This window comes from Onychostruthus taczanowskii, unplaced genomic scaffold (assembly GCF_017590055.1).
Source record: "Onychostruthus taczanowskii isolate IOZ18803 unplaced genomic scaffold, ASM1759005v1 scaffold49, whole genome shotgun sequence".
Classification (NCBI taxonomy): Eukaryota; Metazoa; Chordata; class Aves; order Passeriformes; family Passeridae; genus Onychostruthus; species Onychostruthus taczanowskii.
This window is the reverse complement of record NW_024502458.1, coordinates 470,598-488,181: the sequence shown is the minus strand read 5'-3', so window position 1 is coordinate 488,181 and position 17,584 is coordinate 470,598. Positions and strand designations below refer to the sequence as shown.

General features: G+C 42.7%; 1 protein-coding gene across 4 annotated transcripts in view; it reads left to right on the top strand.

Annotated features, from left to right (window-relative positions):
* The window catches only part of MOB2 (MOB kinase activator 2), a 109,576-nt gene that overhangs the window by 79,463 nt on the left and 12,529 nt on the right, over positions 1-17,584 (top strand). The window contains exon 1 of one of the 4 annotated variants that reach the window (XM_041415040.1): positions 16-195. The exons of the other annotated variants lie outside the window; for them this stretch is intronic. Coding sequence (XP_041270974.1) covers positions 86-195 — 110 coding nt within the window. The 5' untranslated portion in view covers positions 16-85. Of the gene's footprint in view, positions 1-15; positions 196-17,584 lie in introns of those variants that run through there. 4 annotated transcript variants of the gene reach the window in all.

Here is a 17,584-nt window from a genome sequence, read left to right as displayed (position 1 = left end):
CCGGCCCGGCGGGGGCGGGCGGCCGGGACAGCGGCGGGGAGCCCGTGCCGAGCGAGGCGCGATCGCCGCTCCGCACTGCCGTACCATGGTGGGGGATCACTGCAGCCTCTCCGGTGAACGGCCCGTGCTCGCCCAGAGTCCCAAGCCCGGATTAAGCTGCAAGATGGTCCTGCAGGCGGTGGGCAAAGTGCTGCGGTAAGGACGGGTCCGGCGGTGGCCTTGGCGCCGGGCAGGGCAGGGCGGCTGCCCACGGGGCATCCCGGCGGAGGAGGGAGCTGGAGTGAAAACTCCAGCCGGGGCGACGGGCGGTCCTGAGCCCCGCTCCTCCGGAGGAAGGAGGGAGGCTGCTTTTGGCTCCCTCTGGATCCTGTGCAGCCATCGGGGAGGCTGGAAGTTGGAACAGCAATAAGCGCTTGGAGAGGAGCATTTGTTCACCCTTAATACGGCAGTCAGGTTTTGTTTGCGCTTTCATGAGAACTGAGTTTCCAGGACGTAATCAGACAGTGAAGGTCCTGGCTCGCCTGAATAAGGAGTCTGACCAAGATGCTACATATGCTTTGGCAAGTCTTCTACAGAAATGTTGTAAGATGAGGGGGAAAAATTGCTCATGCAGCTCAGAAGGGCTTGTGTGAACACTAAGACGTGGATGACTACTGAGACCAAAACCAGACTCTTTGGCAAAGGATATGCAGTAATTTGATTCGGAGGAGTTCTGACCCGTTCTGGCTGGTAGGGAAAAACGTCACCACAAATATTAGGATTAGGAGCCTCGTTCTTCAACAACTGCAGCTTTTTTATTTTGGTTGTATTCAGATGTTTTTCTGGAATGTGTGGAGAGTTGCAGTGCTGCTCCAAAAAGGAGCCTTGTTCCTCCAGCATAACTTTATTTGGCAAGCTTTCGTTCCTCCCCGTTTCCTACTGTCTGTTGCCAATTGTTAAATGTTTGTCAACAGAAACATTATCCCTCTCTTCCTCGGTTGACTCATGTCTCTCCCCAAGCAAGTTTAAGGGAGCCATTTATTAAAGCAGAATGTTCTGATCTGATCACAAAGCGGCTGAGCTGTGGCTGGGACTTCAGCTAGAGGAGTTCGCTGAGCTTGAAGCAGCCTTGGTGGGAACAGCTGCGTAGGTTTGCTCTTAAAAAAGTCCCGTAGTGCAGTTGTTTGGATTTTTTTCCCCTGTTAAAAATACTTTCACATAGAAAACATTAATTTAAAGAATTGAGGTTGCTCTTTCAGCTTTTTAACAAGTTTAACGTCCCTTCTTTGCATTTTTGGGGGGGGCAGCGTGTCTATAATTCAATATGGTGTTACACAGCTGGTCATATCATAAAATCCTTTGGCCAGCGACTTGCTATTCATGATGTGAACCTTTTGAAGTTTTTGGTAGCTGTTCTGTTGGCAGCTCTCCCAGATGTAAATAGATGGGTGCCTCTGTAGGGAAGAAGTGCCAATCCTTTTGTTAAGCATCTATGGCAGTTTATTTTAAACTATAGGTAAGTTCCTCTGAACTTAGAAGTGAAACATATATTTTTAATTTGATCAGTGCACACTTTTTAAAAAATGGAACATTAACCTCAGCCTTTCTCCTCCTACTGGAGTACGTGCAGAAATTGTGCATAATTTTGCTTTTCTTCGGAGATTGATTTTCGATGTGTACTACAAAACTGCTGTGAAAGCAGGAAAATATTGTTGTCACACATTATGAAATGTTTTGGACTCATGAATTAATGGCACAACTTTATTTTGTTGAGCTGTTGCCTAGATGGGAGTGATTACTGTTTTGTAGTTAAATGTTCTTTAATGTGTCTTTTTGTTCTGGGTTATCTCCTTTTGCTCATGGTTAGAGAGAAATGTGAAATCAGAAAAATTTTATTTAGATGCCATACTGGTTCTCTTATTTCTTCTGTTGAATCTGCTTCAGATGCCTTATCTGACCTTATGTATTTTACATCATCTTGATTTGTTCTGTAAAATATAACCTCATCCTATTCTGTGAAGAGCTCAGGCAGTGTGAAAGCACAGGCACTGGTGAGGAGCCAGGTAAAAACTACATCCAGTCAAAGTTTCCTTATTGCAGAAATGGGATATTAGTGCTTCAGAAAGTGTGAGCCCAGTCAGGGATGGTGGAAGAAGGAGCCACGTGGGACCTCATTTAGGCCAAAAATGGTGGCTTGTTGGTGACAGCTGGGATGGGATTTCTCTGAACAGAGGCACCCACAGCTGAGCTTTGTCCACCTTGTTAGTTGAAAAGAACAGGGCCCTTAAATGTCCTCTGTCTGAATGCAGAGGTGCAATGCCTGCAGTGCTAGAGTGACCACCTCACGGGGTAATACAGTCATAAGAAGTTAAATGAGATGCATGCCAAGTTACTGTATTATCTTGCCATCTCTTTCAGAGGAAACATATCAAATACCACTTCTAAGCTTGGCCACCTGGAACTCCTGATTGAGTTTTCTGCAGTCCATACAATGCTAAACTCTGTATGGAGTAATTTTTCTTTTCTTGATCAGGCCGTTGCCAGTGGCTTGGTGATGAGATCAGAGGATATCTTGCTTGTGCACAGCCTGTTATGAGCAGCCCCTGCTGCATTTTAGGCCCTTTTCTGAGGCCTAAGTGGGAGCTGTCATGGTCACAGTTTCATCCCAGCCTTCCACAGCCTGCCAGAGAATTGCAGAAATTCACGATGGACAAGGGATAGAATGCCTGTGTTCACTCTAAACTGCCTCCACTCCGTCCCTCTCCTGCTTGTGAGTTGTAAAGCTCCGGTGTTCTTGTGCAATAGTTAATCAGTTTGATTTCCTGCATAGCAGATTTGTTGAGCTGTTTACGTTGAGTGTGAGTAGTTACAGCTCACACTCGAAGCTTTTAGTATGCAAGTTGCTCTCATTAGTAGGTCCAGCTCCTCCTGCCTGCTGGGTGCTGTCTGTGCCACCGTTAGCAGTAACAGCTGCCAGAGGAATCAATACACCGAGGAAACCAGGAGGGAGCTGTGAGGAAGCAGAGAGACTTCATGAGAAGAGCAGTCCTGAGAACCTGAGAAGAGTTTCAAAGAGCGTGGGGGAAAGACAGCTGAACCAGAAAGGGGGAAAAAATGTAACAAAAGCAACAGATGTGTTCTCAGTCTTTCTAATTAATGTTTCATGAAAGCCACGGTTAGGTTTATTGCTCTTTTAAATTATTAGTGATTCAGCTATGAAGAACTCTGGAGATGCTTGTATCTTTCATCATATTGGTTAGTAAACTGTGTTTAACACTTCAGGGATGGGACCAAGGCTGTGCACTTGTAATGATTAAAAAAATTGAGACACCAGTAGAAAAGTGTCATCTCCACTTTAAATTAGTCACAGCATAGCTGAGAAGTCCTTTAACATGGTGTTTAATTAGGGCTGTTTAATTTCATTTCACTTTGTATGTTTTTGCAATATGTTAATGTTATATTTCCCCCTTTTCTCTAATGAATTGTGCTATTATTTAGCCCGTAATTAGAGAGGAAGAAAAACCTAAAATGGGTGCAATTTTTTTGGTTTTTGTTATTTTGATTTCTTTGAGTTAGTGGTTTCTTGAGAGACATGGAAGGAGAAAGGGTGAAGAGTATCATGTCAAAACTTAGAATATTATTCTATTTCTTAGCATTATTTCATTAATTGTCCAAGTTTCTTGTGGCACCATGGATTCCTGTCAGCTTCCTTGCTGAGGTCTGTGTTTTACTGGCCTCAAGCAGCACAAGTGGAAGGAATACTCTGGTTCCTGGGATCTCTCTCTTCTTTGTTCCCAGTGGGTAACAGAGCCAGCCATAAGCATTTTTCAGAGCCACACGCTGCTGAGTTCAGGACAAAATGTTCAACGCCTGTGTCAGTGCCTGAGTCCTGGTGCAGATGCTCGAGTGTGTTTGCAGTGCTGTGACAATTTGGGTCCTGTGCTGGCAATTTTCAGAGGCTGTTCCCTGTGCATCTTCCTAGTCTGTGTGTTTCCTTTTAAGTTTCCAGTGGAACTGAGTCCCCCTGAGATAGTTGACTTTTAATCAGGGATACAGTGGTAGGAAGGAGGAATGATGCAGGCTACAGAGTTGTGATGTCACTGTCTAATGTCTTTTCATAAATTACATTGTGGTTTATATCTACACACTGTCCTGGATGAGTGTGGAAATAGATAAGTTAAAACTCCACTTGCTCATAAGAGCCTCCCTTTTTACAGAATTGTATGGGCATTGATTTGGATACCAACTAAAAATAAAACAACCAACCCCACTCTTTTTTGGGTAAGCGCTTTTCAAGAGTGTAGTTACTTGTCTTCAGTGATAGGGTGATAATGATTGTTTCATTTGGATAAATTAGCAAGTTTGAGTTGGCATTCTGGATGCTGCTATGTATTTTTATAGCCAGCACTCAAAAGTTTTTGAAAAATTAGATTCCTTCTCTATTTCTCAAATCATAGCAAGATGAGGAAGAAACTAGTTTGATTTTGACATTTTATTCTGTTTTTCAGATGATCATGCAAGGTTGTCTTGTGTTCATGAACCAGGACATAGTTGGGTAGGAGCAGAGAAGCTCCTCTGCTGCCTGGACTCCCTTGGCTGCAGACAGCTGTTGTCAGTAATGCTTGTATCAGCAGGACTAAAGCAAATACTTAAACAATCAATCCTGTTTTATTCTAATTTAGGCAGAAACATTTTTCAATAATTTAGTCCAGTTCACAGTATTAGAACATAATTAAAGGAGCCTTGTTTAACACTAGCTAAGAAGGGAAGGAGGATAGGATGCAGGGAAAGGGACTTGTAGGCAAAATGCTCTTCAGAGCCACGGTGGCTATTTTTATCCTATTCTTTTTCTTTCTCCCTCCCACAATTTTCCATTGTACCAAAATAGTTCAAAATGTTTGGTTCAGGGCAACTGACATCACTAGTTGTCATGCTGTGTCCTGCTGAATATTTCTGTAACAGGAGCTGATTCCTCATACAATGATGGCCTTTTGGGACTCTCAGCTGCTCGGAAAGGACTGGTGACACTACGGGGCAGTAACATCTTGTGCTTTGGCAAGGGGTGACCAGGCAGGAGGGACTCTGGTGGCTATTCTTTGTGAATGGGAGCATGGATGTGCTTGTGGAGATTGCTCTTTGACACAAGCGTCCTGTCCTCGGGACAGAGCTGGTGACAGGAGGCAGGCCTGGGTGGACTCATCTGGCTGGGATGTGCCTGTTGGAGAGGTGGCTCTCCCTGTGTGTGCTGGGTGTTCCCAGCATACATAGGTAGCAAAGTCTCTTCTGGCTGTAGACACAAAACTTGTAGTGCTCTGCTTGACATTCAGTCCCCCAGGAAGCTGTCAGATACCTCAGGCAAAGCCATGTCTTGACTGGGGCTCTTGCTGGAGCTCAGGACTTGGAGCTGTGCTCTGCAAAGATGCTGTGCCTCACAGGTGGGTCCAGCACGCCAGGCACTCCTCTGTTTTTTTGGGATAATCCTCTGTGAAACCTTTGTGAATGTCACTGAACCATGTACAGTGTATTACCTTAATGAAGAACTTGGTGTCTTTCTTCAGAGGTATTTACAGCATGGAGGTGTACGTAGGTTATGTGTTCCACATCCTGTGAAGCGATAGCCAGAGGGAGAGCACTGCTAAAATTCTCTATGTCGAAACAGCCCTCGAAGGTGTCTCCAGAGCTCATACAGAAAGGGCTCCTGGCCAAGGTTTAATAGCATTTTTGTCCTGTTCAGAGGTAAAAGTATGCTTGCTTCTTTTTTTACTGAAGATGCCTCCTGGCCAATTTACAAAGAATAGGTTTGACTGTATCCTCAGACTTGTGAAATTATTCACCCTTCTTTTATCTTGTTTTCTTGGTATGCATATAGGATTTGTTCCAGATTTAAGCTGCTTGTTTCAGTCTGGAAGATTATTTCATTTATATATGAGCAAAGTATGAGTGTGCAGCATTCATCCTTCTGGGAGTTGACTACAGTTCCTGCTTTGTCTCTTTTTTTTCCTGTGTTGCAATAGCCCATGTTTCTGGTGCTGCTGTTTTTGGGAAAGTTATCTATTTCACACAATTTCTGTCTGCTGTTCTCTGGGATCTCAATTGTCTGTGTACTCCAAGACCTTTACCAGGTAGGTTTTTAGGAGGAAAAAAAAAGTCCTCTGTAGAAGAGCTTTTCTTTTGCCATTCTTGATTTCTTTTGAAGAGGTGCAGTGTTAGGAATGTGATCTCCTATCAGTTGTCCTCTTTCTAAGATGGCTGAGGCAAAATCTCTCTGTTCCTCTATCGTACATCTCTCTTTGACTACACCAAAATTGAGTTTGTTAAAACGTTATTTTGTTGAGGGGAATTTTAAAATTCTTTTCTTAATCCCTGGTGCTGTGGGGTTCAAAAGAATCTTAACTAAAACTTCAGCAAATTGCTGTCAGAGGAGAGATGTTGCATTTCTTTTAAGAGCTGCCAGCACCTAGTTTCTGGAAGGGGAGTTGGATATATGGATTAACCCTTTCTTCGAGCTTTCTGAAGAACAAACCTGCTTCTTTGAGTGAATGGAGCCCATTAGCACTGAAGCCAGGTTGCTCGAGTTTGTTAGAAAATTCTGCTCTGTTAATTTTTCAAGTTCTTTTGTGTCTGGTACAGAAATAAGTTTAGAAGTACTTTTGCTCAGACAGCAGGAACACGTGGTAGCAGATGCTCCCCAGGTGAAAGGAACATTGTGGATGTCTGATGATTCCTTTTATTAAAAAAAAAAAAAAGACAAATCAGCAGTGAGTGCAGCTGTCCTCAGAAGGGCAGGTAGTGGCACAATATTAAAATTCTTAGGTTAGTGTCTGGAAAAAGTAGTCCTGGCACACCACCCAAAGTACATGGAGTTAGTAAAGAAGGAAGCTTGGGTCTCTTCATTGTTGGTTTGTGTAACTTCACAGAGAGGTGGGATGACATGAGGTGCACCTTGCTGGCTCCACTCACGCCCAGACAGCCAGATCTGCTCTTCAGTCCAATGTGTGCACACATCCCAGGCTCAGAACACCAAAGCCTTACAGGGAAGGTGCTGACTGTCAGCAAGATGCATTTAGCACAACAGGGAAAATTCTGATAAAGAGGCTTTGCTGATTCCTTCTTTTACAGAGTCCCCAGTTTTGATATGACTGATAAATTTCTTTAGAATTATGCAGGGTAAAGATAAAGCTTAGGTCGTGAGACCACATTCTGTGTGGGACAGAGGGGAAGCTGTATTATCTCTCAACTGAAATAGTTATTTTTCTGTTGCTTTGCAGCATAGAAAGGTTTTTTCATGTCTAAGTGTATCGTTCAAATCAGTACATTTTTAAATCCACATATAGCCATCTTTTGCTTGAAGGAATGACTCTGAGATGCAAAAGCTGGGGCAGAAGTGTGGCTTCACACTGGGTTTTGAGGAATGTCTCAGGTGTTGGTCTCAGCTTCTGTGAACTGATCGGTTGCAAATCCCACATGAACAGTTAAAGATCCCTTTTGTCATTTGCTCATGCAGCCAAGGGAATGAAACAACATCAGTGCACAACTGTGCATCTAATTTTAGTATTTGTTTTTGAAAATACTAGTTTTCTTTAACCAATTTATTGGTTGTGCTTTCAGCATTTAATCAGAAGACTGAATGTGTATTTTAACAGCTTCTTGGAGGTAACACTACAAGTTTGGGTATATCTATGGGTTTTGTCTGTAAAGGTGTTTCTACTTGCTTTTCAGTCTCCTGTGCTGTATTTGGAAAAGTAATAAATTAGGTTGGGAATCACTGCTGTCCCACTAGCTAATTAACAGTGATCTAACTGTACCAGTAATTAAACTTATTACCCACCCTAGTATTTTTTTTCAATCAGTCATTCAAATGTTCTTTACTTCAGCCTATGAATCCATAGTTTGTGTTTTAAATAGATTTTTTCCTTCCTCTGTTGTACAGAAAAGCTACAATGTGATGTTTTCTAAGAAATTCTGAAACAGCTGTGTGCTATTGACAAAACTGAACAGAGCATTGCATCATTCTGTCAAAAATCTTTAAAAATTAACTGCATGGTTACACTAGTGAAAGTTTGTACGTATCATTTGTTAATGAAAGTTACCTAGTTAAGATAATGCTTTGATTCCTTTTCCCACTGACTTTCTGACCCTATGAGGAGACATACAGTTTATGCCTTCTATGGACTTCAATTTTTAAGTTTAACAAGATAGTTCACACTAAAACTGAAAGGCCTTGCTTCTCCTCTCAGGATCTGGTCTAAGACATGCCAGGAGAGATTGGATTTACCTGAATTGACTTGGGATTAAATTAAAGCCTAAATATTAACAAAAAGGGGGGAAAAGAATTTTTGATCTCTGCCATTGAGAAGTGACCTTGACCCATAATATTTCCTAGTGAATAAATATCCTTCCTTATTAAAATGCCGTGGTTAATTTCAAGTGTAAGAGATGAGTTTGTGGAGCTTGATACAGAGGATGAAAATTTTAGGTGGGGCTGCTTTTGCACATTGGTATTTCTTTGCGTAACCTGCTCAATAACTTGTGGCTGGTGGGTGATTGAATTCCCCCCAGCTGTGTCTCGATGCAGCAAGATGCACATGTGTGTGCTAGTACATATGCTTTAAAAGTGAGGCAACAGGTGCAGGCATGCAAAATTGCTTATGAAGAGTGAAAACAAGTTAGGTTTTTTATTTTTCCCCCCATTCTGTCCGTCTGAGTTTATACTGTGCATTGAAGCTCCTGCAGAGAAAGCAGAGATGTTTGAAGTAGCTGTGTTGATACCTGTGTTTCCGTGTGCACTCTCAATTGTGGTGTGCCCTAGCACATTTCTGTCTCATTAAACCACATTTTTTTAGATGGAAAGCAGACAAAGTGTATGTGGAGGTTTCAGCTGTTTAATTCCTGCCTACTGTGTGCTATAGGTGTCATTTTCCAATTGGAATTGTAGCAGGAAGGCAGGTGCTGAACTTACTTTCAGTCTCTTCCCTACAGAAATAACTAACTTGTCCTTCTCATGCAAGACACCTTTTGTGCCTAAATAGTTGTAATTTCACATTGCAAGTACAGGACACTATATGGACCCATCTTTAAAACACAGTATGTGGGTAAGCTTGACCTTATCTACCGTGATTTTGCTCTTGCAGGTTTTCTTTAGGCTACAGTGGTGCATGAAACTAGTCTGTATTGTCAGATAATTTTTGGTGGTTGTGAGACAAAGAAAGCTTGCAAGGCAAGACAGCAGTGAGGAAATGAAACCATTTTTTACAAAGACAAATTTGTCTGCACCCTGGTACTCTCTGAACAGAACGAGCTGTCTGCATTTGTATATCTTGGGCTATATAGCAAGAAGTCTGCTGAAGCCAGGTTGCCATGGTGAAATAATTCCCAGCAATTAAAGCACAGTTCCATCCTGAAAAGCAACTCTGTGCAAGCCATGTTGTGAAATCCCACATTTACAAGGCCGTGAGGCTTCCAAATCAAATTTGCTTGGTTTAGAAATAAAAAGGTAGCTTTGCAGTGTTCCAGCTCTACAAACTCCATCAGGGTTGGGACATACCAGTGCCTTCAGTGATTTATGTGCTCCGGTGGTGAACTCCCTCCCCACAAAGGTGCACCACAGGGTACTGGATGTGCTTATCTGGAGATAACAGGGCTGCATCACAGTAGCCAGGAGGAGCAGTTGCTGCCAAAACCTGAATTTAATAATGACGTAAAAGTCAAAATAACTCTGTGTTCCAATAGGAGATTAGAGGATAATAAATCACTGATTAAATTAGTAGACGTATCAGAAGAGACACAGGGAATAGATTTGTTAATTGAGAAAATTTTGTGGTTTTATTACAGTACATTAAATTTTTATTTCAGTTTGGAGAGTTTAACAACTTCAAATGAGAGATAAAACTTTTTTTTTCCATTACATTGTTTTTCCTTGTTCTCTGCAGGTAGCGTTTCTGGCCTTCAGAGTTTCAAATTGTCTGCTGAAAAAATACTGCTCTGAATATAATAACAAACCTGACAGATCTATATTTGTCTTCCCCAGAGTGAAAAACGTGTTAAAAGCCACTCCAAAATTTGCTTTCATGTCTTGGTGCAGATCACTTGTTCTCAAGGCTCTGGGTGACCTTTCTACTGCAGCACATGTAACAACCAGGCTCTGCCTTGGTCTGCTTTCAGTTGAGAGCCAATTTTCTCCTTTCTCCGTGTGTTTTAATTAGAGAAATGTAAGGTATGCTGTAGATCTCTGCCTTGGACTGCAGTATTTTTTGTTTTAGAGAAGGAACTATTTATCTTTTCTGGTTTCCAAAGGTCCTTGGGGAACTAGCTGAGACATAAACATTCCCATGTGCAGATACCTGTGCTGAAATGAATCCTGGCCCTGCTGTGTGGCTGTAGTGTGGGAGTATATTTACCAGTGGAGGATGATCAGGAAGCATTTGTGTTGCTTGAATACTAATGGCATTTTTCCTCTAAGGGCAGCAAGGATACAGGAGCATCCTTATCTTGGTATTGTGTATGGGCCTGATGGGTTTGGAGTGTTTGCCTTAGGAATGAAATGAGCTGTGTGTTAACAAGACAAAGCCCAGATCAGAGCTCCAGCCTGCATTTTCAGCTGATGAATGGCTGGGCAGAGATGCCCTAAAGAGTCAGCATGGGCTGGCCTCTCCTGTCTCCACACCAGGGTCTGCTCTGAGTGCCATTCCAGGGGAGGAGGAATTGCAAGCACAGGAGAATATACTGTGAGATGTCTTCTCAAGCAGGGATTTGGGGTTTGCCCTCTTTCTGCTCAGTTTTGGCTTCCTTTCAGACAGTTTGCTAGCTGGAGACTTAAAAACAACAAAAACAAAAGCCACCACTCCATGTCATTCCCAGGCTCAGGACTTGGGCACCTCTGACTCAGTGCTCTGCTGTGTGGTTTGTTCTGAGCATTGAGTAAATCAATTGTTACAACACTTAGTCTGTGACCTACTGAATCTCTGCTACCACAGACCTTATTTGGCTCCATGTAGAGATGTTGAAAATAGGAAAAATTAGTCCTTTTTATTTCCTATTCCACAAATTACCAGAAATCTGGATTGTAGTAAATTGCTGAAAAAAAGAATCTTGCTGAGCCCTTGTGCTGGTACCTCCTGATTGGGATATGTGAGGGCTTTTTGCCACCAAGGTAAAAGAGAACATTTCAAAATGAAGAACAACTGCATATTGCTTGGGTAATTTTCTTTTTTTCTAGTGAATTGTTTCATTTAAATTACATCATGGGCTCCTAGAAAAAAATAATCTGTTTGTTTCCCATTGGACATGGCTTCCCTGGTGTCCCCGTTGTGTGTGGAGGGGAACCTGGAGAGGGCAAGGACTATGCAGTCAGGAAGCTGGAAACCTCTGTTCAGTCTGGGGGAGGAGTTCTGGCAGGTAGGCCCAGGGAAGAAAGGGAACTCCAGTGCAGCGTGTTCTACCACAAGAATGCACTCTGCACATTTTTGTAGCATTAGCTGAGCTGTGGCGTGCCTGGCCCTGCCTCTGCAGCCGTTCTTCCCAGAGCTGCATTGGAGACAAGGTGGGGGACCCTGGCAGTCTCAGCAGGGGAGGTAGTGAGCCTCTGACACACCACTGTGGGCAAACACTCAGCTTGTGCTGGGAGGTGATGTACCAGGGAGGTAAGAAGAATCATAGCTGCTTGGCTTGGAAAAGACCCTTGGGGTCATTGAGTCTGCCATTAAACCATATCCACACGTCATAAATACTTCCAGGGATGGTGACTCCACCAGTTCCCTGGGCAGCCTGCTCCAGTGCCTGATAACTCTTTGGTGAAGAAATGTTTTTAATACACAGCCTTGAGGCCATTTCCTTTTGTCTTGTCCATTTTGACCTGGGAAGAGACCATTTCTTGCTGCAACCTCCTTTCAGGTAGTTGTAGAGTGGTAAGGTAGCCTGAGGCTCCTTTTCTCTTGGTCACACAAGCCCAGCTCAGTCGGCTGCTCCCTGTAAGACTTGTGCTCCAGCCCCTTCACCAGCTCGTGGGTGGGGAGTCCTACAGAAGGGCACAGAAAGGCCCGATGTACCAGACGTGGCGTGGTGCAGGTGCCCCACGTTCTCCTTGCTTTTCCAGCAGCACCAGCTGGAGCTCAGTCTGGCCTTACAGAATGTTTTGGGCTTTCTGTTGAGAAGCAGCATTATGAAATAATGTTATGGCACTTGTCATCCTTAACATGCCTGCCATGCCTTGGCACCGACTGTTTACAGCAGAGCATCCGGAGGCCAAGCAAAGATTCCCTTTTAAGGCAAAGAGCCACTATGAGAATCCCGAAGAAAAAGTTTCCCTGGCATGTAGGGTACATTCTTCTTTCCTCCTCCTCTTAAATAAACTATTAGTAACTTTTAAAAACAGAACAAAAATGAAGCAGGGCCAGCAATGCTGCCAAAGATGCTTTATGCTGCACAGCCCCCTTAGACCTGTGCAGCAACCAAGCCCTGGAGCTGACCCGGGGCAGGAGAGGGGAAGAATGAAGCTGAGGTCAGAGGGGTCTGTCAGAGACCTGTGGCAAGAGGAGATTGGAATGGAGACTGCCTTAAAAAGCTTGGTCTCCTTCCCTTCTGCCTTGGAGAAAAGCACTGTCCGCAGCAATCTGTGAACAATTGTACTGAATGCTGCACTGGGATTTGGACTTGCCTTCCAACACCTTGCACAGCTTCCTTTCCCATGCTGATGTTCTTTTCTTTCCCAATCCTGAACGTGGATGTGTACATCCAGGATTTGTGTTCTGGGTGTGCTGTCACGTGGCATTTCCAGCTGAAGACTAAGCAGTGATCTGGGTTAAAACAGGACATGGGATTGCAGAAAAAGCCTCCAGAGGTGCTAATCTTGTGCTGTTTTAAAGAAAGAAGGGAAATACAAACATTATCTCTAGCAGTGTTCTCAAAGAAAGGGCAGCTTGACTGATGTTTGAAGGAAGCTGTTATTCCCCTTTTTGTGCATGCTGTACGAGTAACAAAGACATTGAATTACCAAGAAGGGATTTAAACTCCGTAACCCTTCTAAGTTTCCAGTTCTTGCTCTTAACTGAGGAGAAAAGGCAGTGGGCTGCTGGGTAGGAAACTGGACAGCCTTCAAGAGTTTGTTCCTGACCCGTAAGAACTGGCGTAACCTGCTTCTTCATTGTTCTTGTCACTTGGACTCGTAAATTTCAGCTCATAAAACTGTTTCCTTCCTGCTATGAATGGGTTCAGGACTCCCCTGCTTACGCAGAATGTTTGTAACCAGAAATTAACTGATAATTTCTTTCCAGTAAAGGGCCACATAAAAAGCCTATAAAGGTAAAAAGTATGTCTGTGAGCAGCTGACCTGGTTTACCTTACAGAGCTGTAGCCTTCTGTGCATGGCTGAAATCACTGTGTTTTTCCTTTCTGCAAAGGGAGTACATTAGAGGGAGAGACTTTGAATATTGGAATTGTTTTGCCTTAATGTGTTTTACTCCCTCTTCTGTTCCATTCACATCCCCTTTGACTCCCTAGCCGAGGAAGGGAAGAGGAGAGGAGCTAAAATGCAGACATCCAGTACAGCTTTAATTCTGCATTCTAAGCCCTTATTCACTGAAAGAGTAAAAACAGTGTTCGTAAAGTTTGTTTTGAAGGACACTGCTACAATGTTGTCTTACTGCCTCTCTAATTTTGTCTTCTAAGAAACCAACCCCCATCCTTAGAGTGCTAAAACAGTATGTTTTGGTAGGATTACTTCACTTTATAGCACTTCATATAGTGGTGCATGTTTTGAAACACACCACTTCAAAAAGAAATAAAAAAATTACAGGATAAAAAAATCAAAGCCCCAGATTCTTTGAGGTATCAGCTAGTTCAGTGTGCAGAGGTGTACTTGGAATATGGTGTTGCTGTTGCAGACAGTAATCTCTGTAAAAAGTTCTGATTGGGAGTGCACCATTTAAACCCAGACTTTCCTAGATTGTGAACTATACAAATCATAAAGTGCAAGCCAAGTTACTAGAAAATGACCCCCAAACCCTTGAGTGTAGTTTTTAATAGAATTTTGTAATATTTCTGTGGGCATCTTTGGTTTTGATGCTCCTTAAAACAGTTTTTTTCTTTTTTTGTAATTTTTTGCATGCATTGCTGTGGACTGCAGGGCTGTACTCTCATCAGCACTAATGGAATATGTCACAGCTGGACTGGCAACAGTGGAGACTTGCTCTCTTCTGAATTTGTGGGGATTGCTAGGATTATAGCAGTTAACCTTGTGTAAGGCATAGGGTCAGTTGCTAAAAAAAGCCCACAAAATCCCACCAAATTAATCACAAAATATGTGTCTTTGGCCTGTAAGGTTCATGATCCATGGTGATTTTCATCCTCACAGTCTTGAGATGGCTTGTGAGTTTAGAAGTTTGTAAACAGAGACAGATTTGCCATGTGAGACCTGTCAGACCTGTTCTGTAAATTTTCCAATGGAAATTGGAGTGTTTGAGATTTGGTTGGAATCTGAAACTGGTGCATGATCCAGAGGGAGTGATGGGAGTTTTGCCTGCAGCTCTGGTCATCACCACTACAAGCTTTTAAAATAACTTCTTTAACTTTCTAAAGTTACTCTATTTCCATTTTAATATGCCAGACTAAAATGAGAAAACCCACTGATTACATGTACTTCCAAAAGAAAAAGTCAACAGCCATTCATCCCAAAGGACAGTTAGTTTGGTTTGGAGGATGGAGAAGGGGAATCAAAGTATTATCAGTTGTCCTTGAAGAGATTTCAGTTTCAGATGCAATTCAAGAAGCTGCACAGCTTGCTGGGGACAGCAAGAAATTATTTTAGCTGTGCTGGTTTCCTCTGGAAAAAAAGGAATCTTGAACTGGTAGAGATAATCTAAAATAGCATGGTCAGTTTAGGGAAGTTTGGCATTTAATAAATCATTTGTCTTCCCTCTGTGTGATCAGCCTCGGAATAAATCCTGTGCATGACCAGAGCCATGGATGCCTGGTACAGCTCCTAAGTGCTGTGAACTACTTCAGGTTATGAAGCACATCCATGTTGGGATGTGGAGACATTAAGTCCCTGGTCGTTCAGGTAAATCAGATTGCTTCATGTGTGCTTCTTTCCAAGCAGACCACGTTGGCTTACACTGAAGCACATCTTTAGCATTTGTACCATGAATCAGCCTCGAACCTTACAGCCACAGTCTGCTCTGAAATGGGGATAACACTTCCTGGTGGTATTAAAACTAAACCTTGATGGTGCTTTGAAGAAGCTCTGAAGTGCAGGGTTTTTTAAACCAAGAAACTACTGAGCATCTGATCAAGAAGGAAATGACAGAGAAAGATTAGAGGAGGATCTTTATTAACTGACATGGGATAAGAAAGCAAGCTGGGAAATTGGCAATTTTCTTTGATCTTAACAAAGAGGTTAGACTAGGGGGGAAAAAAAATCATCAGTGGGCTGGCACTTGGTGGAGTGTCTTCTACCTGTCTCCAGCGAAATCCAGGCAAACTTGCAGCTGATGTGTTCTAGCTGGACACAAGGCTGAGTATGGCAGCCCTGCTACAGGAGCATTAGTGTTGTACAGTTTTGGCCTGGTGCCAGTTTGCTGAATGTTCTTCCAAGACTTCAGGCAAGCCATCTCTCTTCTGCCATTTCCCATCACTTTTCCCTCTCTGAAATTTATTTTTGGGTGTGACTTGGCCTGTGGCACCACGTTCAATTGAGTGCCTAAAACCAGAGGCAGACATAGCGTGGGTATCGTCTGCGGAATTAGTTTGTACTCTGGTTTGCCTGTCAGTAAAAACTGGAGTGCTGTCTCATCTCTAAAGATGTTTCGTTCCTTAATTAGTATTAAGTACTGATAGGCAGGACTTGTCTAAGCTGTGGACAGACCACCAAACTGCTGCAAAACAGCTACTTCTGCAGCTGCTTGGGTGATACAGTTGATGTGGCATGGACATGTTAAGACAAATTTAGCAGAATTCTCTAATTTTTGAAGAAAGACTTGTGTAAACTTGAATCAGGACTTGAAGTGCCTATAGATGTGTTTTGAAAATTCTGCTCTTTTTGTGGTCTTAGATGACTTAGTTATGTTTTCCAATAAACAGTCATTTGCAGGTGATGAATTTTGGTGTTTCCTGAATAGAACAGTAAAACTGCTGTTCTTGACAATTTTTTGTATTTGTGTACTTTAAACATGAAATGAAAAATTAAGGAAGGCATCTTGGGTGAGAAGAACTCACAGAAAGGAGGTAATGGATGTTTCACTTCGTGCCCCTGGAGTTGAGTCCAGCTGGTGTTTTCTTAACAGGTTTTTGAAACAGCAGTGAGCTTGGATGTAGGCCTGAGCAGGGGGAAGGAAGTTTATTCCTAAACTTTGCACTATTTTGTAATCCTGGGGATTGTGAATGAATGAGCTTTGGTTTATCTGGAATATGGAAGTATTCTTGGTTGATTCTTAATAATATGTAACTGTGTTTCTAAACCAGTTTTTTTTTTCATACTGCTGTATGCTCCAGCTATGTAAATTTAAAAAGAAAATGCTTTACACTATGGGCCAGTATTGATAGCTCCCAAACTAAAGCCACAGTTTTACAGCCTAGACTGAGCATGACTCAATTAATTTGAATAAGTCACTAGAACCTAAGTTCTGCCTAATTGGAGAGGGATACCTGGCCCAGTTCAAAATGACATTTTTAAGGCTAGATTTTTTTTAGCTTGTACTGGGGCCGTGTAGTGTCCCAGCTGCACTGCGTGCAGGTAATGGAAATGTGCTGGTGTAAACAATTTCTGTGGTCTTGCTGTGGTCTCAGAAGCTGCAAAAGGTTAACAAGATGTTTGTGCTACACGTGGCAATTTGACATTCAGGTTTCAGTGGTGTGAATAAATCCTTTGATAGCAGTGATTCTGGGTATTTTGCAGGTTCTGTGGTGATACCCAAGAGGTTCTTTTTAAACCAGGCCAAAGCTTTGGAAAGGGGCAAAGCATGGGATTTTTCAGGAAGCTTTTGTTTGAAGTGCTTCAGTTCCAGCACAAGGCAGTTGTGGAAAGACTTAGACAATCTATTTAAAAGACTCCAAGTGGCTGCGTGTACTGCTCTAACAGAGGATTGATATTTATGTGAAAATGAGAGGACAATGAGTTGTTTGCAGTAGCAAACTTGTGAAATATATTTAGTGTTGAATTTTTGTTTATTCTCTTGAAATAGGGAAGAGATGCTGCAGTGAGGATGAGGTACACCCCACCCATTCCCATGTGATGGAAGGCTTGCCTCAGTCTCGTGTGTCTTGCTTCCTTCTGTGGTTTCCCTCCACAGCCTGAATCTGACAGACTGTCTTTGACCTCTTTGTCTCTCTTCCCTCCTCCTCCTTACAGAAGACTGCTCTTAGCTGATGTGGCACAGCCCTGACCTGGGGCCCTTGGTTTAATTATCATGAACTACAGCAAAGACAGAATCTCTATCCAAACTACTTCTCACTGATAACTTTTTTTCCCCAGTTGTGGTTGATGTGGTTTGTCAAACCAGTCTCAGAAGCTGAGGGTATTTTCTGCATGACTGTTACTAGAACTATAATTTAACTAAAAAAAAAAACCAATCAATTTATCCTTGAATGCCAGAATTCTGGCTCCCTCCCTCCCTCC